The sequence below is a fragment of the Plecotus auritus genome (assembly GCF_963455305.1).
Source record: "Plecotus auritus genome assembly, chromosome: 3".
Taxonomy (NCBI): domain Eukaryota; kingdom Metazoa; phylum Chordata; class Mammalia; order Chiroptera; family Vespertilionidae; genus Plecotus; species Plecotus auritus.
The window spans coordinates 199,532,513-199,559,567 of record NC_137772.1 but is presented as its reverse complement, the minus strand read 5'-3'; the positions used below and the strand labels follow the sequence as shown (position 1 = coordinate 199,559,567).

General features: G+C 41.2%; 1 protein-coding gene across 1 annotated transcript in view; it reads left to right on the top strand.

The window, feature by feature from the left end:
* Positions 1 to 27,055, top strand: part of DERA (deoxyribose-phosphate aldolase) — a 102,072-nt gene that overhangs the window by 49,746 nt on the left and 25,271 nt on the right. Inside the window, exon 6 of the mRNA XM_080660065.1 lies at positions 946 to 1,074. Coding sequence (XP_080516191.1) covers positions 946 to 1,074 — 129 coding nt within the window. The remainder of the gene's footprint in view (positions 1 to 945; positions 1,075 to 27,055) is intronic.

The following is a 27,055-nucleotide window of genomic DNA, read 5'->3' as shown; positions in this document are numbered from 1 at the left end:
CACATACAGAAGAAAGAAAAAGCCCTGTCCTTAGTCCTGATAATTTGCCATAGCTCAAATTCAGGAAATGAATATGGCCAAGCTGATGCAGGGTGAGAGCCCAAATCCACTGGTGTCAGGACAAAAGACTGTAAAATAATTTTTTTCAAAAAATTTTATCCTTAACCCTACTGATTTTGTTTACTAAAATTCTGTTACTTTAAATAGGAACTGTTTTTCCTCTCGGCTTTATTTTGTTGTGTACAGCTTTATATGCATATGATCAAGCTGTTTTCAGGGTGCTGTGTGGAGCCTGAGAAAGCCAGACGTGGCTCTAGGGGTTAGGGGTTAATAGGTTCAAGGCTGCATCTGTACATCCCTCCACAGCTGGTTCTGCACGCATACATCCAAGGCCACCTCGACACTTTTTCATCAGAGATAGAGTCACACATCCTGGCAGATAGTGCGACAAGCTGTTATGTCTTTATTGTCGTTAGCAGGGCGCTCAGGAAAGGCCTGCTTTATATTCCAAGAGAACTTGTTATGTGTGAATGGAAGAGTTAATAGGGACCCGAGGATTTCTTTTTCCTTTAGTTTGCAAAGCAGTACACCCCTGTATGTATGGTCGGTAAGTTTCTTTTTCCTTATAAATAACCTTCATCTGGAAGAGGTAGAAATTATTTGTCATTTGCATGTCATTATCATGATATTTTTTTAGTCTTCATGCCTCGGGACCTCAGGCCAGGGCTTGGAAACTGTTTCATGGTAGCAAACTAAGCATTCCTTGTAACAGAATGTGAACTGCAACAGAATGCTCCAGGCAATGTGAAATTAGGGCGATTTTTAGAAAGTGACAAATGTTTTATATTTCCTACATCTGAGATGGGCTCTACCAGCTCTCCACGGCTGCCAAGTCATGTTATCACTTGCCTGCTTTGTAACGGCCTCAATTATTTCCTCCCCCAGCCCTGTATGATGAGATTCGGCAGTTTCGCAAGGCCTGTGGGAAGGCTCATCTCAAAACCATCTTAGCAACAGGAGAACTTGGATCGCTCACCAATGTCTATAAAGCCAGCATGATAGCAATGATGGCAGGTAAGCATATTCTATTCAAATGATCATATCAATTGAATTGATGTTTTCAGGTGAAACAAGGAAGTGAAAACATTTGGCTGTTAGCTACAAGTGCTAACCACTTGGATTTTGGGGCGGGGAGGGGGTGTCAGATATTTAGGGACTACATGTACCAGGTGAAGTGTCCAAGTACTTGGCTTCCTTCTACACTCTTTGTTGGCCTTTCATTGCTGCACTATCCTGATATGGCAGTAGATGGCGCTCTTGTTAGTGAATTGCCTACTGCGTTATTCTTGGATTATTCATTCATCAACATGTTAGGAATTTCTTTAACTCTGGCTTATTCCTCTCTGTGAATTTAAGTGTTTGATTTTTCTTGGGGATAGAGTATCCATACTGTCTAAGGAAACCTGTGCTTTTGTGTTAATTCTTTTTTTCTGAAATTTAGTGCCGAATCATTGTTTTTGATCATTTCAAATAGAAGTTGGCATATTCTTTCTTTTGGTGTGGACAGGAGGCCTGTCTGTCTGAGCTTGAGACCTGCTTGATTCCTTCTCTTTCTCACCTTCACATGAATCATGAATAAGTCTTGGGAGTTCGACCTTTTTCTTGTATCTACTACATCTCCTCCATTCTGAGTGCTGCTGTGGTAGGCCACTGTCATTCCCACAGGGGTCTCCTCAGCAGTCTCCTAACCAGTGTTCCCATGTCTAGGTTCGTCCCCTTCCAGTCTGTTCTCCACACTGTTGCCAGAATGATTTCTTAGAAATGATCTGTTTGATTGTGGTACTCCTTGCTTAAAATCCTGCAGTAACTTGCCTTCGTCTTCAAGGTAAACTGTAAGTTCCTCCAGCCTGATTTTTAAAGTGGTCCTTCCCAGGACCCAGCCTGGGCCTCTGCCATCCCCCCATTCTCCCTTCACACCATCTGCTCCAGTTCTGTGGCATTGCTTGCAGTTTTCGGTGAATGTCACCGTCCAACCCTTTTGAGTCTTTGTTTGTGCTGTGCCCCTTGCCTTGAAATACGTTTTGCCCAAATAACTTCTTAGCATCTTTGGATTCAGCACAGGTGTCACTCTTCTCGAGAATGGGTCCCAGTACTGCTTCTTCCCCCACCACTTGGTTCATTATTGCTTCTGTGTGCCCCCATTGCATTTTGTTAAAACCTCTATCAGATAACTTGTCGCACTGTTCTGTGATTGAGTATTGAATTTCTAGGTACCCTACAAGTGGCTACATATTTGGGTGAAGATACGAGACTTTTTTAAAAAAATATATTTTATTGATTTTTTACAGAGAGGAAGGGAGAGGAATAGAGAGTTAGAAACATCGGTGAGAGAGAAACATCGATCAGCTGCTTCCTACACACCCCCTACTGGGGATGTGCCCGCAACCAAGGTACATACCCTTGACCGGAATCGAACCTGGGACCCTTCAGTTCGCAGGCCGACACTCTAGCCACTGAGCCAAACCAGTTAGGGCAATACGAGACTTTTTAGGTCTTAAATCTGGGTGTCTTTGAAGTCACCCTCCAGATTTTTATACTCATGTACGTTTAGAATACTCTATCAGACTAACATTGTTCCCTGGAACTCTAATGAAGGTCAGCCTACTAGGCATCAATGATGTTCTCGTCACTGCTGCTGTGTCCAGATTTCTTCTCATTCAGAGCAGAAACTCTGAAAACCTAAGAATGAGAACGAATGGGTGGTCATCAATCATGTTGGCATTTAAAAGATGTGTAGTAATAGAAGACTGTCTGCAACTCTTAGGAACCTACCCTTGGAGTCTTAAGTGGACAAGGAGCCTCCCTTTTCATGCTCCTTGTCAGGACAAGGGATGGCTAGCCCAGAATGCTGTCATTCAGGACATAATGAAAGTATATTCATTCTGGGACATCAGCCAACCCTATCCTAATCACTGCACCTTCTGCTCATGACAGGAACATGGTATTAAGTCATCACACTTGGACGCCTCTGTTCCACCCTTTCCTCTACCCGTCCACAGACAAATACCTGATTGGAAACAGGCTCTCCCCTGTATCTTCCTGCCTACTCTTTCCCTGTCCATGTTGTTGTTTATGTCCTTCATTTAACCGTTGTCTACTTTCTACTTTAAAGTAGTATTTCTTAATCTTCATATCATCCCTTTAATTGATGAAGTTTAAAATTAAGTCTCTTGTCTACAGTCATGAAACTAAGAGGTCACATATAGTCATTATTTGAACCCAGGTCTTCTGGTTCCAGCTTTATTGTTTTTTCTGTCTCTCAAGGCACTGTGCTAGATCTGGGCATGAATTAAAGACACAACCTTGTGAAGTGGCCTATGTGGAAGCACCCAGCATACTTCCTGGCCCACAGTTGTGCTTCCTACCATGTTAAGAAGGTATATAGTAGAAAAGAAGTAATTTTAAAATTTTGAAGAATTAAAAAAAATCGAACTAAATTCACAATGCTTCCCATATTTGTGATATTTTTAAATTTTTTCTTAAAAATCAATTTTATTGAAGTAAATTTATATTCAATAAAGTTCAGGTGTTTAAATGTACAATGTGATGAGTTTTTTTTTTTTTAATATATTTTTTATTGATATTTTACAGAGAGGAAGGGAGAGGGACAGAGAGCTAGAAACATCGATGAGAGAGAAGCATCGATCAGCTGCCTCCTGCACACTCCCCACTGGGGATGTGCCCGCAACCAAGGTACATGCCCTTGACCGGAATCGAACCCGGGACCCTTCAGTCCGCAGGCCGACGCTCTATCCACTGAGCCAAACCGGTTTCGGCCAATGTGATGAGTTTTGACAGTGAATTCCGGTTGTCTCACCTTCTGCCCCACATGCAAGCTCTGATCTGATTTTATCACCCACTGTAAATTAGCTCTGCTAGTTTTAGAATACCATAGGGACTTTTGCGCTTGTCCTCCCCACCCCCCCATCAAAGATAATAGGGTTGAGGTGTATCTGTGTTGTTCTGTGTATGAGTTTGCTTAGAAGTTTTCCATTGTACAAATATACTGAGTTGATAAATTTAGTGATTTAAAGTTGTTTCTAAAATTATTTTATTAGTTTGATGTCTACAGGATCTGTAGTTATATATACTCCTTTATTCCTATACTAGAGGCCTGATGCACGAAATTCGTGCAAGAGTAGGCCTTCCTTCCCCCGGCTGCTGGCAGCAGCTTCCCTCTGGCACCTGGAACCTGGGCTTCCCTCGCAGCCCCGGCTTCGTCCGGAAAGTTGTCTGGAAGGACATCTGTTCTAATTAGCATATTACACTTTTATTATGATAGATTGGTCATTATTGCTGTTATTACTGTTTTGTTTTGTTTTTTGTAGAAAATGAGTCTTGCTAGGAGGCTGCCATTTTCATTGATCTTTTCAAAGAGCCAATTTTTTGCTTCAGTTTTTAATTATTTAGTTGAAAATACTTTCTAATTTCCCTTTATTTTCTATCTCAAATTTTAAGCCCATCCAGTGAAATGGATGCTATTGTACATATTTTATTTTTTAAAAAGATTTTTAAAATTAATTTTTAGAGAAAGGGGAAGGGAGAAACAGAAACAATGATGTGAAAACAGAACATCGATTGGCTGCCAGAGTGGAGATCATGCCCACAACCCGGGCATGTGTCCTGACTGGGAATCGAACCTGGGATGATGCCCAACTAACTGAGCCAGGGCTATTGTACATGTTTTAGTTTTAGAATATCCATTTGATTATTTATTATCATTTTCATTTCCCTGCTGTACTTTTCTATTTATTTACTCATTGAGATTATGTTTTCCTTTAAGTCCTCAAACTGCTAATATATATCTGGATTATCTTAGAATGTATCTTAAGCTGCCAATTTTCCAGTGCCTGAAAATAGTTGCCTTATATAATCTGTTCAGTTGTAAAGTTATTTATAGCAAGAAGGCAAGTCTTGGTAACACTGTGTCGTGTCTGGAATTTTTTTTATTGCTTTTGTTTTTGAATTATTTTAGTTTCAAAATCTTAAAAGAAAGGAGGTTTATCATTTACATTCATAATTTATCTTCTAATTTTGATAGCCATTTCGATTTTTGCAAAAATAATTCTCTGGAGATAAAGTAGAGATATTATGTTATCTGGTATTACACACATCATTGTAAGTATAAAAACTTAGTTAACCAGGGTATTTGCATTTTTGGTTAAATAAATGATTAGTATCCTACTTTTCCTTTAATCTTGTTTAGGAATCTTTAAAATGTCTTAGGGGGAGAAGCATGGTCATTGGAGTACGAAGACCTGCACTCTTGTTCCGTGTTGCACATTTTGTGACCTTGAGCCAGGGGTCCTCAAACTTTTTAAACAGGGGGCCAGTTCACTGTCCCTCAGACCGTTGGAGGGCCGGACTATAGTTTAAAAAAAAACTATGAACAAATTCCTATGCGCACTGCGGGCCCGGGACAAGTCAGCTGCTAAGCAGGACAGGCAGCGGCACCCGGCGGGCCGGATAAATGTCCTCGGCGGGCCGCATGTGGCCCGCAGGCCGTAGTTTGAGGACCCCTGCGAGCAAATACATTAATCTGATTATCAATTGAAATAAAGTAATTTATGACTACATTATAAACTATAAATTAAATACTTTCCAAGTTACTAAAAAATATTAGTATACCTTCCTACCCCATCTTACCTCAATAAGGAAGGAACATAATTGAATCTTTTTTCCCCCTACCAGGGGTGGGCAAACTTTTTGACTCGAGGGCCACAATGGGTTCTTAAACTGGACTGGAGGGCCGGAACAAAAGCATGGATGGAGTGTTTGTGTGAACTAATATAAATTCAAAGTAAAGGAGCGGAGGGGAGAGCAAGAGAACCGGATAGAACAGCCAGATCCGGCCCGCTGGCCGTAGTTTGCCCAAGGCTGCTTACAAGGCATTATTCAGAACCTTAGTTTTCAAAGTCATTTGGTGTAGCTTTAGGAAATGTAAGATACTGAGCTGTATTTCATTCTGTACTTATCCCAAAGCTTACCATATTGGTAGGATTGTTCAATGAATCTTAGATAGGAACTCGTTTTGTCAACTCTGGACTCTGTCTTGAAAAAAAAAAGGTGTAAAAAGAGTCTGATTAGTTGAGAATAACAATTAGATGTGGTTCAGCTACGTTTTTTATGGTACACATCTCAGCTCTATTTGATTGTCATCTCTCTTCATTCTTTTACTCTGGAAGCTATAGCAGCCACCTCCATCCTTTAGATGTGTATCCAAATAAAATGTCACTTAACTGGAAATCACTTACTCAGCAGCCACAATGATCCAAAACCAAGCCATGAACCAGGGGGAAAAAGAAAGATGACATATTAAAAATGTAATCTGGAATAAAACAATAGCAGCTCACATTTTTTGAGCATTTACCATATGCCAGCGACTTAGGGGATTTATGTATGTTTATATTTGCTCTTCACAACAACTCTATGAGGTAGGTGCTCTCCTGTGGTAAAATAAGAACAGCAGACCAAAGGATGTTTTTGCTTCTATTCCATATGGTCATTATTGATACTTGGAAATATTCCAGATATTTCTGTCTTTGTTATTTATTATTTTCTCTGTCTGTTATAGCTTTTCCCCCTCCTCCCCTTAACAGTTTTTAAAGCTTTTAATAAAATTTCTAAACTCTGTCAGATCTCTCCATGATCCTCTAAAAGCTGAATAATTAATTGTTCATACTGTTGTGCTCTGAGGACAGTTGTAAATACCAGGAGCATTGTCAGATAGTATTACCACCAGTTGTTCTACATTTTTAGATTTTTTGCAAAACTGTGAACCTCCCTGAGACAAAGGACTAAATCTTACTTATCATTATTTCTTGTGATTATTATGTGCCTGGCATCTAGGAGAGCCTGAGACAGTATTTCGGAATATAAGAATGAATGGGAAAGAAAGATAGCGATATAAGGAAAGTGAAAACAGGAAAGTGAAATGTGAAGATCTAGATTCATCTTTCCACATGTGCAACAGCTTTGTGGAGTCTGGACATGTTATTTTGAGAGTAAACCTTGAGCAGGAGATTATATATCCACTAGAGGCCCAGCGCACGAAATTCGTGCACTGGTATGGTCCCTAGGCCTGGCCTGTGATCAGGGCCATCTTCCCCGGCAGCCAGCCCTGCCCTCCCCCCCACCCCCGCCCCAATCACCACCTACCCCAGGTTCCCGATTCAGTTCCCCATTTGCCATTAGGTGATTGGTGCCTGCTGGCTGGGGGAAGGGACCAAGAGGTTGGCCGTTCCGCCTGCTTGCCGGACTCACCCTCTGCCACCGGTCGCCCTCTGTGTGTGGGGTGACCGGCGGGGCTTGGGTCTTGGCCTGGTGCCGCTCACATCCGCCACCACCCACCCCAGGTTCCCCATTCCCCATTGGGCGACCAGGGCTGTGGGCTGGGGGCAGCTCCTGCGTTGAGCGTCTGTCCCCTGGTGGTCAGTACATGTCATAGTGACTGGTTGTTTTGCTGTACAGTTGATTTGCATATTACCCTTTTATTAGATAGGATGGCATTGTTTAGGCCAGAGGTTGCCAACCTTTCGGACCTGACGGACCACCAGTGGTGTGCAAACCACTGGTTGGCGACCGCTGGTTTAGGCCAGTGGTCGGCAAACCGTGGCTCGTGAGCCACATGCGGCTCTTTGGCCCCTTGAGTGTGGCTCTTCCACAAAATACCACGGCCTGGGCGAGTCTATTTTGAAGAAGTGGCGTTAGAAGTTTAAGTTTAAAAAATGTGGCTCTCAAAAGAAATTTAAATCATTGTACTGTTGATATTTTGCTCTGTTGACTAATGAGTTTGCCGACCACTGGTTTAGGCGATCCAAGTAGTGGTATGACATTAAAGGTTTGTGAGGATTTTGAAGTAGCTGTGGAGGCAAGAATACTAAGGAGACCCTTTTGCTTTAGCTTTTTGTAAAAAAACTGGATCTGCCATTTGCATTGGTGGAAATGTGGCGAGAGAGATACAAATAAAGGAGGAGGTGAGGCAGGAGGAAACCATTTGAAGGGAATATAATCAGGAAGGAGAAAGGAGAGCCATATTTTTTTTCATTGAATTATGCAAGAACAAGGTGATAGGAAGTAAGATAGAAAGGGAAACATGCTTACAGAAAAGAGAAGTCTAAAAGCAGATCAGTCTCTGCTAAGGAATTTCAGCACAGCAAGTGCACAAGTTGAGAATAATGCCAGGATGTAGAAAAGTGGCTTTATCTTTATCTTTATGGTGGGCTGTTCGCACACATGCAACAGTTAACAAGCTCTGCTCTGAAGTTATTCTAGACCTTATCTTTGGAAATAATGCAGGCCTGATAAATAAGGTTGGAGGAGAAAAACACTGAAGATGTAATCATAATGTCATCAGGTTTGAATTGCTGATGAAGATCTGTGGGAAGAGTACTAATACGAAAATATGGGGCTTGAGAAACGCAGACCTTGAAGGAATGAATGCAAAATGAGTTTGGAATTTGGCTGGGATTTTGTAATGTGTAGGAAAAAACAACAACACAAAACTAGGAACCAGGGGAGGGAATATTTGAAATTTAACCCATTAAGATCAAAATCATACAGGAACAATGAGATGAAGCAGAGTAATAATATATAAGGGAGGTCATTAAAAAAATACTAAAGTAAAGGGAAAAAATAGTGGAAAACTTGCTATCATGGAAGGAAACCAAAACCCTATAAAGATGCTGTGATTAATATCAAATTAACATCTAAGAATTAAAAAAAAAGTTATAGAAATTTAAATATGAATCAGATAGTGGAGTAAATGACAGTGTAGCTTTGTATTTTTAAAGATTGTCACAAGTCACACCAAGTCCTTTGTCTTAGGCTTGCAAATCTTTGTATACTCAAGGAATATTGATCCAGATGGCACATCTAGACCCCTACCGTGTTCCAGCTTTTTTTTTTTTTTTTTTTTTTTTAAATAAGATTTGCTTTTCATGGGAAAAGCATTTCAATTTATGAAAAGGTGTGCTGCAATGGAAAGTTCATCAATCGGGAAAGTATAAGACTATAGACATGTGTTAGCTTAAGAGATAAGGATTTAAAGTGTAAATTTATTTGCAGTTTCTTAAACTAGCCCTGAAAATGACAGCGCTTAAAGGGCAAACACTAATTACCTTGACATCTCATTCAGAAAGTAAATTTAAATTCAGACCCCCAGGCAAAAATTTCAGAAAGTTTACCCCCATGCACCCACGCCCTCCCCATCCTCTGCGGAGTGTGAGATCAGGAGCTCTGTGGAAGGGAGGTTATATTCCCTGGCCTCCCAGCACTGCAGGTGCTACTGATGGTGAATCTGGTATATGCATATCATGTTAAAGAAGAGGGTAAGTCTATACATTTACACAGAAAGCACTGTCTTTACCTCCTCGTGGCTGGGCTTCTGGGGTTAAAAAAGAAAAAAAAGAAGAAGCTTGTAAGCTTAGTTTTTTATGTGGTATATATTAGCCCGGGTAAAATTTCACTGTGTGAAAATTTAAAAAATGTAACCTACCTTATTTCTTTTTTTTTTTTTTAATATATTTTATTGATATTTTACAGAGAGAGGAAGGGAGAGGGATAGAGAGCTAGAAACATCGATGAGAGAGAAACATCGATCAGCTGCCTCCTGCACACCTCCCACTGGGGATGTGCCCGCAACCAAGGTACATGCCCTCGACCGGAATCGAACCTGGGACCTTTCAGTCCGCAGGCTGACGCTCTATCCACTGAGCCAAACCGGTTTCAGCACCTTATTTCTTTTTTTAAAAACTATATATATTTTTTTATTGATTTCATAGTGGAATGGAGAGGAATTGAGAGATAGAAACATCAGTGATGAGAGAGAGTCATTGATCGGCTGCTTCCTGCATGCTCCACACTGGGATTGAGCCCAAAATTCAGGCATGTGCCCTGACTGGGAATTGAACTGTGACCTCCTGGTTCATAGGTTGACACTCAACCACTGAGCCATGCTGGTTTGGGCAGTCTACCTTATTTCAAAATCATATAACTGCCTTCTCTAGACCTGGCTTGCCTAGAGATGTTCATGGGTACACAGGCTAATACATAGCAAAGGCCTAGAAAATGCTTGCTGATGGGTTCAGTTATTAGGTAAAGGGGCATCAATAGGTATATTTGTAAACAACATGTATAAAATTAATATTTTTAATAAATCAGCATTTTCCCATTAAAACAAACCTTAAGCAATTTTTTTTTTCTCAGTGAAATTGTGATACATGACATAGATGTTAAACCTGTAGACATTTGCTCTTGTCTCTGAGATGGTGCTATTTATTCATTTGCCTTTAATTCTTGACACATTAACTTTGGGTATTATTGTCTGTGCTAGGTTACTGATCTACTAGCAAACTCTGAAATGGTGGGAAATTAGATTCTTGAATGGGTATACTTGATATACATATTTGTTGAATGAGTAAATAAAGGTTAATAAATCAGGTGAAGTTTGCATATTCTTTTTGCAGTTGTCCTAAAAAGGAAATAAAGGAAGTACCTTCTCTTTTAGTAGATGAAACATTGAAGCTCAGAAGTTAAACGACTAGACCAAGGCTATACATTGAGGGTGTGCAGAATTCTGAAGGACTCTTGACTCCAAATTCCATGCTTCAGTTACTGCACAATGCTGTTCTCCACCCTGCAATTGATCTGTATGTAAAGTTGCATATAAGTTGTGTTTAACCTTTGGAGGCATAGATGTATTTCTAGTCACTGAATGAGATTTATATATTGAATTGTACTTTTCTATCAAGGACTAGGAAAGTAAGACAGGAGGGAGACACTGTGTTTAGAGAAACACTTAGGGGGTGATAGACCTAAATAAACATAAAAACAAAAGCCAGCCCATGATAGGCCCACAGTAAATCCTTATTGAAATGAAGGGAAAGGATGCCAAGAACACCTTCATCTCAGACACTTCCATTGTTTTGTGTGTGTGCATTTATCTCTTCCTCAGATGGTGCCATGGTGATGCACTGGGAATATTAGCAAGGTCATGACTTAACAGCTGCCCTTGAGTTCTGTACTAACGTTCTTGTTTATTTTCAGATTCCCCCACCTGGGGAACTGAGAGAACAGTTAGGGAGTGACAGTAAAAGTGGACCTTTCTTCCTCTTGTCCATCTGATGAAGGAGGAAGAGAGATGTCAAAGCTGAGGGCAGTCTGAGGATGAAGAAGCAGAAGGGGTGAGATTAAAGGGGATGGGAGAGAGGAATAGTATTGCATATGCAGAGGAATCCCTCAGCATGGAATGGGGAAATGGAAACCTTCCCATGAAGAGTGATTGGAAGGAAAGTGGATGTCTTATTTAGAAGAGAGCACTCATTGGGATTGTGATGTTGTGTTCAAATACCTGTAACACACACACACACACACACACACACACACACACGCTGTAAAAGGATGATTGCTCTTTCTTACCCCAAGGCAGGAGGGTCCAACTTTAAGAAGTTATGGGAAGCCTGGCTGGCATAGCTCAGTGGTTGAGTGTTGACCTATGAACCAGGAGGTCACGGTTCAATTCCCGGTCAGGGCATATGCCTGGGTTGAGGCTTGATCCCCAGTGTAGGGCATGCAAGAGGCAGCTGATCAATGATTCTCTCTCATCATTGATGTTTCTATCTCTCTCTCCCTTCCTCTCTCTGAAATCAACAAAAATATATTACAAAAAAAGAAAGAAGTTATGGGAAGATGGAGTTGACCTGGTATAAGAAATTGGATGGGTCACATCAGGAGGTAAATGTTCAAATCACAAACTTGATGTCAACCTGAAAGAGTTACTGTTAGAGTAAGTGTCACTTAGCAACCATTAGGGATGCTTCTTCTGTGTCTGTGTCTGTGTGTGTGTGTGCATGCATGTGTGAAATAGACAGGGCTCCAAAATGTGGAAACAATGGGGAAGGAGGAGTGTATTGGTTTCCTAGGAATCCTCCTATATAATAAAAGGCTAATATTCAAATTGACCAAACAGCGGAACAACCAGTTGCTATAACATGCACTGACCACCAGGGGGCAGATGCTCAATGCAGGAGCTTCCCCCTGGTGGTCAGTGCGCTCCCACAGGGGGAGCACCGCTCAGCCAGAAGCCTTGAGCCAGGCTCATGGCTGGTGAGTGCAGTGGCGGTGGCAGCAGCCTCTCCTGCCTCCGTGGCAGTGCTAAGGATGTCCAGGGAGCAGGCCTAAGCTGTCAGTTAGACATCCCCCGAGGGCTCCCGGACTGCAAAAGGGTGCAGGCCGGGTTGAGGGACCTCCCTCCCGCCCCGAGTGCACGAATTTCGTGCGCAGGGCCTCTAGTGCTGTATAACAAATTAACTCAAACTGGATGGCTTCAAACTACAGAAATGTAGTCTCATGGTTCTGAAGCGTAGATGTCTGAAATCAAGGTATCTGCAGGGTCCTTCTCCCTCTGAAATCAGTAGGGGAGAAGCCTTCCTTGCTTTTTCTAGATCCTGGTGTTTGCTGGCAATATTTGGCATTCCTCTGTCGTGTGGCCATCTTCTGTCCTTTTCTCATAAGGACACCAGTTGTATCATTTCCCACCCAATGTAGTAAGACCTTATGTTTAATTAATGAATTACATCTGCAGTGTCCCTATTTCCAAGGTCACTTTCTGAGTGACTGGGGGTTGGAACTGGGGTTTTGGCCGGCGGGGTGGGCGGGGGGGGGGCACCCAATTCAATTCATAAGAAAGAGAAATAGGGTTCTTGCATTGTGGTTCTATTATTTACCATAAAAAGACCCGAAGAAGTCAGAGAAAAAGACTCTGAGTCAAACCAGCAAACTTAAATTCAGGTACAAAAGATTGATTTTTTTTCCCCTCTGTAAACAATGTTGGATGGTTTTGTAGGTAGGGGAAATCTAGTAGATATTAAATATTTTTATCTGCTAAAAGCATTTGGTAAGGTTCTCAATGGGAGATTAATGGCTAAAATAAAGAATGAGACATTAGGAGATAAATTTGCTTATGAGCAAGAGACAGAGACTAACAGCAGAAAGAAATACTTTTTAGATTGGAAAGGAGTGACATACAACCCAAGCCAGGAATCCGTTTGGGGACCTATGGGTTTTTCACTTTATTTTTATTAGACTTTGTAATAAAAATACAGATCTTCAAACAGCCCAAGACAGAGTGAGTAATGCTACAAGCATCAGTAATCAAAAGTTATTCTCTATCATAAACTAAATGACTGATAATAAATACTGACAGAACACTACACAATGTGCCATAATATTATAAAATGGAGCCAGCGATTCTCCTGTGTTCTCCTTCTGCAGGGCTGAATATTTCTTTATTTGCTTTTAAAAAAATATTTGCAGGTTTCTGGGTTTAGTTTACAAGCCAAATAAATGCAAAAGTATTTTTTTAAACTTGGAAAGATGTGTTAACAGAGGGAAAAATTGGTCGAAGCTAGACAAAGGTTGTATTGGCGTCACTAGCATAAAGAAATTAGGGACCTTGTATGTTAAATTGCTCAGCAAGCCATGCAGGAAAACGACTTAAGAAGTGAGGGGGCGTTATTGAAATCATCAGCTTGTGACTTTAATGGAAGCATATGCAAAAAAGTCATTGTTAGAATGATGAAACTACACATCTGAGGGAGCGAAATAGTATGGAACTTTTTTTTCCCCCTTTTAAAAAATTTAACACAATGGCTCTCAAAAAATATCCGTAAAATTTGGTGATTGTATACGTTACTTTTGTCCTCCCAGGAACTAGTTAGCATGTGGGAAACATACTTTTCATATTGGAATTGTGCCTGCCAGTCCTTTTGTCTAAGTCACTAAAAGGTTTTTACAAATTCATGTCTGTTTTCCCTTGATTTGTACATTGTCAGAGCAGCCAAGAGAAATGGAGCAACTAAACATTCAAAAGTTAACTCATAAAAGTTGTAAATGCTTTGAAACTAAAAAAGGATCATGAAGCATAAAGAAGTCTCATTAACCGCAAAGCTGCCATTGGAAAGGTGGGAAAACCAAGACGCTGTGAAGACGTACTGCAATTGCCCCCTCGGCTTCTTCACAAGGACTTGGTGAAGTCTGCTCTGTGCCAGGCACTGGGAGGAAGGTCATCCACAAAATACCTTTACTCCAAACACCGGTAGAGGAAGGATGATCAGAGTCTCATTGGAAACATAACCCTTGGGCAGTGATTGTAGCTGGAGACAGGGACCCCCTTAGGAAGCTGTTGTAATAGCTCAGCTGACCATGCTGAGGAGCTGAGTTGTGGTAGTGAGTGTGGTGGGAATGGAGAGGAGTGGACAGCTATGGGAAGGATTAAAGGGGCGGAACGAATGGAATTTGGTGAATGATTGTATACCAAGCTGGGTGGGAGAGGGCAGAGCAGCTCATAATGATGCCGTTTGTCAGCATAGGGAAATCACGAGAAGCCAGGCTTATCCCAGGTCAGAAGTCCAAGCCTCTGCTTCCCTTTATGGGACCTCCTCCACCTGTTCATTCTGTTGTTGGCTTACTGCAGGACGCGCCTCAGTCTCACCACTTGCCCTCTCCTTTTTTGTTCTTTAACAAGAAAAAAAAAATTAAACATTGGTGAGGAGATCTGATTCAGGCTATGAAGATAAAAGAAAGAGAGCCTCTCTTTCTGTTTAGAAAACATTAGCAAGACAAGGCATGTCAAGTAAAATGGAGAACTAATACAGTTGTTTTAGTGATTTGGGAGGAAAAGGAAATTCATGCTTTTACGTGAATTATTGGGGTGATGCTTTGTCTTCTAGTGACCCACAAATGAGTGGTATAGTACGCCTTTTGTAAAAAATTTATCATCAACTGGGGCATCCGAAAGCATGTTTCCTATGCTACGAAGCTGCTAAATTGGGCAGGGACAACAGAGGAGGCACTGAATAGTCCATGAAATTGGGAAGAATTTAGATCATCCATGTCACACAAAGCCAGCAAAAGGCTGTTTGTAGAATGTTAGCTGCTATCACACTGGTTTGATATTAACATTCTAGTGAATAATTAAAATATTCCTGTTTATTTTTTAATAAAAAGAAAAAGCATATAAATTTCCTCAGAGTGTATAATGTTACCTGTATTTGCATTCACAGATCTTGAGGCTTCTGACTAGTATTGTAGCTGGATAACTGAGACAATTAAAAAGCACATTGTCTTCTGCCTTCCGTAGCGTCCTCCTTTCACAGTCTTCATTAGAGTAAGGCCTTTCAGAAATGTAAAAATCTTTAAAACTACTTTGAGGCATTCTCACTGGAGATGGTATTTTCTAAAGTGAGTGGTTATTGAATATACTTTTCTGCTGAAATTTTTTTTGAAGTTCATTTTTCATTTTCATCTCCTGTCCGTAAACACACACCCAGGCATAGCTGATACTGTTTCTGCCTGCTCTGTTTTCAAAAAGAAAAAAAATTCTCTGACCCCTTTTATTTATTTATTTTTAAAATATGTTTTCATTGATTTTAGAGAATGAGGAAGGGAGAGAAACATCGATGAGAGAGAGAAATATCCATTGGCTGCCTCTTGCATGCCCCCTACTGGGGATCGAGCTTGCAGCCACTCCATGTACGAGACTGTGCTCAATCAACTGAGCCACACTGGCCAGGGCCCAGCTTTTTAACATCCATACTCCCAAGAGGTGATCAGGCATTCCTTTTTAACATCCATACTCCCAAGAGGTGATCAGGCATTACTTTATACCTGAATAGACTTCTTAGTTAAATCCATCTCTTTCCACTAACTGTTTTCTTCAGTTGCTCCTTTAGCAGGCTGGAAAAGTTCAGGGTTTTCATTCAAGACAATTGGCTCAGAGAAGTGACTCACAGAGATAGGAAAGAGATTTGTGCTTAGAAACAAAGAGATATAGATGCATGTGAAGCCACAGTGTCACGATATTATGTGAGTTGTATTTGATGCTCTTAAAGCTGTGCATTGTTTGAGTAATTTTAGACGTAGAAGGGACTGCACCAATTTCCACAGGATCTGCCTAAATTTATGCCTTTTAGATGGTGGAAACAGTGTTAGTAGAGGAAATGGTATTAGAGGGAGAGTTTCCTGAGGAGGGTGTGGTCATGAGCTGGGAGAATAATAAGACTGAGGAATCTGTCTCCTGCTCCCCAGAGCTAGAAAGGAGGCATTCGGCTAGAAGCTTGTTGACAGTTCAGGTGCTTCAAGAGGAAATCCCAATGTGGACTTTTCAGTCAAACGGTCTCTTTCTTTATTGCCCCAAATAGGTTCACTCAAATAAAGTTAGGATAATGGTTGCCAGGCACTGTTATAAACTCTAAATATTCGCTAGAGAAATCACAGATGTCTAGGACCCAATGTGTATCACCTTGACTTAAATGTGGCTCTTACGCATGACCAGGCCATGACCAGGAACTAGCCAGAACATTGGTAGAGAGCTTGGGAATAATAGCCCTGTTCCTCAGAGATGCCCTGTGGGAGTTTCCTCTTCTTCTCTTTTTCCTTAGCTACTCGCTGCCTATTGCTGTTTTCTCATCCTCTCCTGCAGTACCACCGGTGTCTCTGGGAAGGGCCGCAGTCCCATTCCTCTCTTCTCCTGCAACCGTTGCTCTGCCAGGCCCAGTGCTAGTTCCTTGGCTGCGCCCTCCTTCCTCATCTCATCTCTTTATCAGTCCCCTACCAAGCCCCAGCTCTGTGGTGAAATACCCTGGAGAGTTGAGTTTGGATTTGTTCTGAAATACAAGTGACCTGATCTTGAACTATACAAGACTCACTTTTGAATACCTATGTGCGTGATGTCTTCTTAACTTTTTAAATTTATTCTTATATTGTTCCCTAAGGCTGACATAACGGTGCCACAAATGGAGTGACTTCTACAGTATTAATGAATTGCCTCCCAGTTCTGGAGACCAGAAGTCTGAGATCAGGGAGTAGGCAGGGTTGGTTCCTTCTGAGGGCAGAGAGGGGATCTGTTCCAGGTCTTCCCTCTGGCTCCTGGTAGTGTGCTGGCTTATAGAAGCATCACTCTGAACTCTGCCTTCATGTTCACACAACGCTCTGTGTGTGTGCGCACATGTGTGTTTATCTCTTCACACGGCATTCTTTTTATAAGGACACTAATCATATTGGATTGGGGGCCCACCCTTCCTACTCCAGTTACGAATCATATCTTCAGTGACCCTATTTCCCCAAATAAAGTCACACTCCAACATCTGGGCATTAGGACTTCAACATATGAAATTAGTGGAGGACACGATTCAACTCATAACAAGTGCGTTCTAAAGAAGGAAAGCCAAGTAGAGTTCAGGGAGGACCTTTTTGCTCATTTTGCTGGTGTGCTTAAGGGCCGAGTTCTTGTTTAAAGTAGAAGAGAAGCAGTGAGATTATATTTCTCTATTATGGTGAGCTGCACACCAGTTAAAACAATCTCTAAGTGACCCTGGAGAGGCTGTAGACTCTAGAGCTGATGGAAGAAAGCAAGTGTGTCTGTGGTTGGTGGGAGAGTACCAAGAGGCAAGAGTGACTAGGACGCGGCTTATGAGTGAGCATTTCTAGTGATTTGTGACTGAGAAGCTGTTGGCTCCCATAACTCCTCACCACACACTCCCCGCAAGTCCTTCTTGCCAGTGTAAACCCCTTAGGTCATTTAAAGGTCAGAGTGACCCCATCCCCAGCCTGGCCGATGATAGAAGTGATGGGTTGTAGAGACTGACAGTCAGATGTACCACCTGGCCTTCCTCTGTTTCCTAAGAAAACACTGTTATGCTTAGGAGGGGTTGGTAGGACTTGGGGTTCCGGGCAGGTAAAACATGCTTACCAGGGCTGACCTGGGACTTACTCTCGGTTGAAATAGTATTTATCTGTAGAGGAACATTTTAATTTCCAGCCTGCTGTGAATTTATGAGCTTTTGGAATCCATTCCACTTCTAGGTTGTGAAAATTACGTATTTAACTGCTCGATTGAATAATTAAAGGTAGAAAATGTTACTGGTTTATCTATGTAGTCAATTAGCACTTTAACATAGGCAGATCATTTAAACATGAATCTAAAACTAAGTATTCAAAAGACATAAATAAATACAGAGAAAAAATAAGAAGCACACATAATCCCCAGAGACCTTACATACTGCAAAGGAGCCACTGTAGAAAGCAAAATGAAACAAAACTGGATGAAAAAGCCTAATTGCTGCCTAACAACCTAGTTCCCCACCAATCTGTTTTTTTTCCTTTGATTTATGAATCTAGGCATCTCATAGTTTTCATAAAAGATTAATTTTAAATGCAACAAATCTTCATGTGTGTTAATGCACCGAAAAAAATGAAGCTAATGTGGAAAAGGGAGAGCGGTATTTTCTGACATAAGAAAGGAAAGAACCAGCCATCTTCCTAAATTTTTATTAGTAATCTCTTTAGTGTATGAAATTGTATGCTCTCTTCTTAAAGACAGAAGGTATTTGCAAATGTATCCTTTGTACAATGGTAACAAATGACTTAATGGGGCTTTTTTGTTGTTACATCCTTTTCTTTTTTTTCCCAAAGTTAACATGGATTACCTTTATTAATTTTTTGAGAAGTAAAGAAAATTTTATTATAGATTAAGATAGAAATACCTTGGGAGTTTCCAAACTCCAGGTTAGGAAGTGTTGATTTATAAATTTGCAGAGATCATCTGCGTATATGTGTTTCTTAGTGCAAAGGGTTAGAAATCTTTTGATAAGTTAATGGGATCTATGAACCTATTTTAAGTATTAGAGTCTATGAATAACTAGATAAAGAAGGAACAGCACCTGAGGATTTGGTTTCATGCCCTAGAGAGTTCAAATTAAATTTTGCTAAGAAACAGTTTTAGAAGTTTAAAAGGTTCTTTCTTCTCATGCAGTCTACTTCAAAACACATTTCCACGAGCTAGCCAAGGTAATGAACTTCACAACACTTGCCCTCGGATGATCTGGAATTCTAGACAAGTCCTGTCAGAACCGAAAAGGTTATTCCAGAGACCAGCTTGCCTCCAACCAAACGAATAAAGAAAAGGTGTGTGTTTGGGGATAATTTTCAGCTGAAACAGTGATTTCCAAACTGCGCTCTGTGATACAATATTTCAATGGAAACATCTCTGAAGAAGAGGTCACGTGATCAGACAACTTTGGGGACACGGTGTAACAGGTACCCCTACGAGCCATTCACGGTGCATGTGCACTTAGAAAAGATCCTGAAAGTTTACAGAAAGGAAAACTGTATTTTTAAGCCCTCCAGACCACACTTACTTTTATGTATGGCAAAGTTTTTCTCATGTGTCATTGTGAATATTGAACCGATGACTAGAGTCAGTGGATATCATTAGGTTCTGTCGGGTCCGGTAGACACAGAAGCTTATGCGCTGTGGGAGTATACATTTTTAAGCAGACAAGATTACATTGAACACGTAACTATGGGAGCGTAAGCCTGCCAGTGTAAGTGGTCCAGTTTTAGAAAACCTCCCTTGCAGTCTCCTCAAACACCGCCTCCTTCCTGTTGTTCCTGTGGCTAATGTCTGAGGTTCCACTGTCTGATCCTCACTCTTTAGTTTAGGCCTAAAATTTAAATGCATTTTAAAAAAGACACGGGTTCAATAACTGTGTAACATTACTTGAGCAACACTAGTTGATAGATGCAGAGAACTACATGTGAACTTGGTGAAAATATTTGATTAAAAAAATATCCATTGAGTTGAAACCATAAGGTTAGAATCCCTTTCTCACCTTGGACCCCCCCTTTCCCACTCCCCCAGGAAAAGAAGTCAGGACATTTGTTCAACCAAAATCAGAAACTCTTCAAGAAAAGAAAAAATTGCCGAAACCGGTTTGGCTCAGTGGATAGAGCGTCGGCCTGCGGACTGAAGGGTCCCAGGTTCGATTCCGGTCTAGGGCATGTACCTTGGTTGCAGGCACATCCCCAGTAGGGGGTGTGCAGGAGGCAGCTGATCGATGTTTCTCTCTCATCTATGTTTCTGGCTCTCTATCCCTCTCCTCTCTCTTCCTCTCTGTAAAAAAAAATTAATAAAATATATTAAAAAAAAAAAAAAAGAAAGAAAAGAAAAAATTTCTCTTTAGGCTCAAAACAGTGTTGCCAGTCAAGATATTTTGTATTAGTGCTCTGACTAAATAAACAGGAGACATTTAATAGAGAAATCTCTGTTAAACTGACTGAAACTAGGACTAAAGTCAGAAAAACAAAACCCAAACTTTACCACTTAGCGAGTAGCCCTCGTGTATAGTGTCCTGGGTCCACTGCGCTCTCTCCACACAGCTCCGCCGACCCCACCCACTGAAAAAAGAGAACTCGGCCATTCATGTCCTCACATCCACCCCGTGGACTCCAGGTTGTGTGCCCTGGTTGACCTCCAACGCTTGATTCTCCACTTAGCCTCTCTCTCAGAAGGGAGCAGTTTCAGGAAAGCTTGTAAATCACTGCCCAGCACGCAGCCTAGAGCACGGTAGTCACTCCCAGATACTGGTGGTGGGACAGACTAGGTCAAGGAAAGGCCCCTTGGGCCAGGAAGCATAGGATTTCTCAAGATTACTTCTTGGATGTTTAGCCTCAACATAGGTCTACTCCCCGTGTTACTCAGCAAGGTAGCTTCAGTCAGGTCCTGAAGTGCCCACTAACTGCTTTATTTTGTTAATACTTGTCAGGTTATTGATAAAGTTCTCAGAACAGTACCCAGCACATGCTGAGTGCTATGTAAGTGTTTACTAAAGAGGTTAATTAAGTAGAAACTCAGGTATTTATATAAGTAGACAGCTGTGGAATCGCTGAAGAGTTTAGTTGTGTTCCGTACAGACATTATGCTTTATCAGAGCTTACCTGGTTGTGAACTTATTTGGATTTTGTATTTATTAAGTCTATACTGTGACCACTGTGCTCGCTACATATGGTGGGCATAACACCAGTGAATGTGGTAGCCATGGCTCTGAAAGGCTGCGGAGTTAGTGCACTGGGATGGACACACACATTGAAAAACGGTCCCGCTCATCCGCGCCCAGTATGTTCTCCAATTAGCTTTTCAGGGCTTGTACCTTAGTTTCTTGCTCATCTTCTACTTTGCTAGGACTCCTTATAGTCTCTGCTTGTTGATAAAACAGTTCCTTTCTCTGTTTCTTCAATACCATGTTCAGATTGGTGTATAGATGCTCCATTCACTAGTCTCTCAGACAGTTGTCTCTCCAACAGAAATCTCTGTTCTCCTGTGGCTTTTCACTTTTAGCTTTTCCTAATAATACCTACAGCTTACGAGGGTCCCCTTTCACCTGCTGCTTTTCCTTCCACATTTTATTCAGGTGGACTTTGACTCCTGTCTGATTTACTAATGTAGATGGAGTGGGGACCTAGGGGTCTGGGTAGGCATAGCTGGTGGCATATCCAGGGGTCTCAGCCATGCAGAGCAGAGGCTGTGTATGTGTGTTGGGGAGAGGGGGAGTGGTACCCAGTGTCCATGGTTGCAGAGAGTGATGCCAAGGGAAATGAATAGATATGGTGCACCATTGGATTTCTAGGTCAGCACAGCAAAAACAAACAGTCCTGGGACCTCATCAGTTAGGACTGAGTATGGCTACAGAAAGCACCAAACTTAAAAGAACAGTGAGTTAAATAAATAAGGAATTATTTTTCTCATTAAAAAAACGTTCAGAGGCGTAGTCAGTCATCATTCGTGCCAGGTTTGGTGCCTCTGGTATTCTCTTGGCATGTTCCTCATGGTTGAAAGGCGGCTGCCACAGCTCTGGTCATCATGTTTCCATTCCAAATAGGAGGAAAGCAATGCCTGTGCTGCTTCATAGTGAAGGAAACGGTTGAACTGGCCAGGTAGGATTTTGACAGGGAGAGAAAGGAAGGAGAGTACAAGTTTGATAAGGTAGAGAGTGTTTCTGTGAAATAACACAGTCTCTGGTTTAGGGGGCAGAAGTGTAGTAATTAAAAGCCTGGACTTTGAGTTAGAAAAAGCTGTGTTAAATTCCATGTGTGATGTTTATAAATTATAGTCTTAGATGAGTCCCTCATTATCTGTTACCCCTGGTTTCTTCATTTGTAAATGGAGATAATAAGAGTGCCTGTCTTTTAAGTTACTGTGGGGATTAAATGAGAGTAGATAAATAAAGTGGTTAGCTGGAGCCCAGCACCTGTGAGTTCTCAAAAAGGAGATGCATTCTACTACTCTTAATGTTGTTTTTATCTATTATTATTATTATTATTATTATTATTATTATTACTAGGAGCCCAGTGCGCGATTTGAAATTGCGCAGCGCCGCCCACCCTCGAGTCACTGGTCTGGCCCTGCCTTGCTCCCTGGGTCCCGCAGCGGCCGCCGCTGCTGCCAGTCCAGCCCTGCCTCCCTCTCTGGCCCTTGAAGCAGCTGCGGCCACTGCTGATCAGGCCCTAACCCAGCGCAGGCGCACGGAGGCCCCTGCTGCCCCGCCCCTCAACGCTGCATGCACAACCTCCTCCTGTCCAGTCGACCCGTTATGGCATCCCGGTTAATTAGCATATTTCTCTATTTTATATATATATATGTGTGTGTGTGTGTGTGTGTATGATTTTAAAAATGTGCTTTTTATTGCTTTCAGAAAGAGGAAGGGAGAGGGAGAGAGAGTTAGACACATCAGTGATGAGAGAATCATCTATCCGCTGTCCCCTGCACACCCCTTACTGGGGATCGAGCTTGCAACCCAGACATATGCCCTGACCTGGAATCGGATTGTGACCTCTGGTTCCTGGGTCAACACTCAACCACTGAGCAACACCAGCTGGGCTTGTATATTATTATTATTATTATTATTATTATTATTATTCATCAGAATTTGCTAGAACCCGAGATACTTTAGGGTGAGTTGCAGAAGGCACCAATGGAATATTAGCTAAATTCAGATCCTGAAGAGTAGAAATTCTAGAATTTTATTCTGTAAGCAGTTGAAAGTTTTGAGATGAAAAATGCCACAAGCAAACCTGTCTTATCTTTCCATTACGCATTTCAATACTTCTTAGCCCTTCACACTTAAACATTTTTGTGCTCTTTAGTTTTCATGAATTAAATATAAAAAGCTGGGCCAAGTCCACACAGAAAATCTTCTTTCTCCAGAGCAAATTTATGATTTTTTTTTTTGTCAGAAGCATAAGTAAATGGATGGCTAGCAACTGTCTCTAACTCCATTTTCTAAATGCCTTTTTACCTTACAGGTTAACATTGTGAATTTCATTTCCCATTTTTGGTAATAAACTTAACAGCTAAAATATTTTTTTGACAGGTTTTACATTTTTAAGTTACGTATGTATTCACTTTAGATTTTGACATTTAATACCTCCCCTGAAATACCTGGGAGAAATTACACCTATGATATAACATGTACTTTAGGGGGAGGAAATAAATGCCACACTCAAAGCAATTATACAGGTGGTATTAAAACATTAAAAATGTGTTAGAACTTTTAAATGTGGGTTTAAAAGGAAGGAAGGTAAATATCTATAGATATTAAGAAACTATTTATATTCTGTTTTCTTTTTTTTAAATAAATCTTTATTCAGATTATTACAATTGTTTCTCCTTTTTCCCCCCATAGCTCCTCTCCACCCAGTTCCCACCCCACCTTCTGCCCTTACCTCCCCCCCACTGTCCTCATCCATAGGTGTGTGGTTTTTGTCCAGTCTCTTCCTGAACCCCCCATACCCCTTTCCCCCTGAGAATTATCAGTCCACTTCCTTTCTATGCCCCTGATTCTATTATATTCACCAGATTATTCTGTTCCTCAGGTTTTTAATTCACTTGATTTTTAGGTTCACTTGTTGATAGATATGTATTTGTTGTTCATAATTTTTATCTTTACTTTTTCTTCTTCCTCTTCTTTAAGAATACCTTACAGCATTTCATATAATACTGGTTTGGTGGTGATGAACTCCTTTAGCTTTTTCTTATCTGTGAAGCTCTTTATCTGCCCTTCTATTCTGAATGATAGCTTTGCTGGGTAGAGTAATCTTGGTTGTAGGTTCTTGCTATTCATCACATTGAAAATTTCTTGCCACTCCCGTCTGGCCTGCATAGTTTCTGTTGAGAAATCAGCTGACAGTCGTATTACCCTTGTAGGTAATTAACTGTTTTTCTCTTGCTGCTTTTAATATTCTCTCTTTGTCTTTTGCTCTTGGCATTTTAATTATGATGTGTCTTGGTGTGGTCCTCTTTGGATTCCTTTTGTTTGGGGTTCTGTGTGCTTCCTGGACTTGTAAGTCTATTTCTTTCACCAGGTGGGGGAAGTTTTCTGTCATTATTTCTTCCAGTAGGTTTTCAGTATCTTGCTCTCTCTCTTCTTCTGGCACCCCCATAATTCTGATGTTGGTACGCTTGAAGTTGTCCCAGAGTCTTCTTACACTATCTTCAACTTTTTGGATTTTTTTTTTGCTTTTTGCTTTTTTGGTTGAGTGTTTTTTGCTTCTTTGTATTTCAATTCTTTGACTTGATTCTTGTGTTCCTCTAGTCTGTTTTTGGGTCTCTGTATAATATTTTTTATTTCAGTCAGTGTATGTTTAATTTCTAGTTGGTCCTTTTTTATATCTTCGAGGGTCTCGTTATATTTATCGGCCTTTTCTAGGATATTCTTGAAAAGCCTTATAACCGTGGTTTTGAATTCTATATCCAGTTGTTTGTTTTCCTCCATTTCTTTCGTTTGTGATCTGTTTCTTTGACGCCGCATTTTCATTGATTCCCTGAGTTGGTAGGGTAGATTTGTGTGCTAGGTTTCCTATATGGCCCAGTGGGTCGGCCTCCCCAGTTAACCTGAGGTGGACACCCTTGGTGCACCCCTTTGTGCACTGTGTATACAGCCTTGTTGTAATTAAGTCTTGATTGTTGTTGGTATCACTGGGAGGAATTGACCTCCAGGCCAGTTGGCTGTAAGGATCAGCTGTGTCTATGCTGGTAGAAGTTCGGTGCTGGAGACAGCCTTATAGGATTAGACTTGCCAAATTGCAATAGCCTCTGTGCTCAGCTTGGATGGGGTGGAGTCTCAGGGCAGAGCAGACAGTCTTGGCTTCCCGTCAGCCTTGCCCTTGTGTGCACGTGCGCGCCTTCAGACCTCTGCCTTCCCCGGCTCCCGAGTCTCCGCCCGAGAGTCCAGATTCCCCCCACAAGAGTGTGGGTCCCCAGGGGATCGCCTGGAACTGGGGTTCAGTGCAGTCAGAACTGGGGTTCAGTGCGGTCGGGGGCTTCCTTTCCCCTTCCGCCAGAGAAAGTCAGCCAGGCTCTCAGCCACCCTTCCTCTCTGCGCGCACGAAGACCCTTTGCCATACCTCCAATTCTCTGTGAGCTTTTCTCTTTCCTTCTAGTTGTAGAATTTTCACTCAGCCAGCTTTCCTGTGGTTCTGGATGGTGTTTGTTCTGTCTTTTAGTTGTAGTTTTGAAATTGTTGTGCGAGGCAGCAGTTTAGGTGCTTACCTATGCCGCCATCTTGGTTTCTCTCTCCTATATTCTGTTTTCTGATGAGGGAAATCTCCTAAAAATGAATAGCCTTTAATCAAATCTGTTCGTCTTCTAATAGGAAGTTCTGTGAGAGGCAGATAAAACGTCTGTATTAAGTGTGTAATGTAAACTATCTCTCTGAAATATACATCATTACCCTATGGTTATATATCATTTCTATTTAAAACTGTCGAAAACGGACAGTCTGATATCCAGGGAATCCTAGATGATTTCTAGTGAATATGCAAAATGGATCCAGCTTGTAGACATGCTGTATTAATTCATACCTTTTTCGGAGTGTAGGTCAGACCATTCTTCCTGCCCAGTTTACAAACTTCTTTTTCCCATCCTTTCTCCTTGCCTCATGTGTTCTCAGGAATGTGTGAATGATTCTCATATCCCGATGAGGACCATGATTTGGCAAAAGTTTGAGGTGACCCTCTCTGATCAGACCCTTACCGTAGAGGAGATTTGCTGGGCCTCCTTGGCCAACGTGTACCTCTTTTGTTGAAGAATCAAGGTCTCTGGTGGTGGCTGAGTGCAGAGGAATACAGATAAAAATGAAGGCGTGACTAGTTGAAAAATAGAGATAGGGTTTTAACTTGACAATGGTTTGTGAACAGGAGGAGAGTGGCAGCATTGTCTTTATAAGTGGTTGGTAAGTGGTGACTGCAATCACCCACATGGCCAGCCCTGAGAGCAGCATATGGTGGTGAATAGTTCCCATTCAGAGCCTTTTCAAGGTTCAGCATCTAGAGATCTGCTAATGGAAAGTGTGTGTGTCTCCAGGTACAGTGAAACAATCACCGGCAGATAAAACTCCCTGCAGAAAAATTAACACAGATTTTTTTTTTTTAATATGAAAGACAGGTCATTGTAAAAAGTAACTCTACAGACATCATCAGTTTTTGAAAAAAAGATTGATGATGACATTGAGGCAGGATAAGCTCAACTATGTTCTGCATTGTTTTTAAAAGCTTTTGTGTTTAAAATTCATAGCACTTTTCTAATCCTGATAAAGTAGCCTAATTTTCTAGCTTGCTTTGTTCAGTAAAATACGTTTCTAAATCCATTTTAAGCAGCTATTTCTTCAATTTGAGTCATTTTCTCTCAAGTTAATAGATTCCACACAAGCATACCTGACTTTTAATGTTAACGTATACTGTATATTCCAAACTTGCCTGTGACAATGGGAAGCACAATCAAAATGAAATCCAGTTGTTTTAAAGCATATCTAGCCTGTTATTTTGTTAAAATGCGTCATTTTACTCTTATTCGCCAAAGTATATATAGTGATACCAAATCACATTTTACCTTGTATTGAGGTTCCATCTCCCTCTTTTCTCCTAGCAAATGAGAAGGAAAAAAGAATGTGTTAGATATGGTTGTGTCATTTCAAGATAAGATGACTTTAAAATACCATATCAGTAGAGGACATTTGCTTTAACATAATAAATTCCTACACCGGTAAGTTCAGCTGTAACAAGCTGGCCTAAAAAGGAAAGCATTTTGATTTTGAGGCATTTGGCATCAGTAACTTCATTTGCAGGTTGATGTTTTCATTTTATATTGAGTCTAAAACCCTTT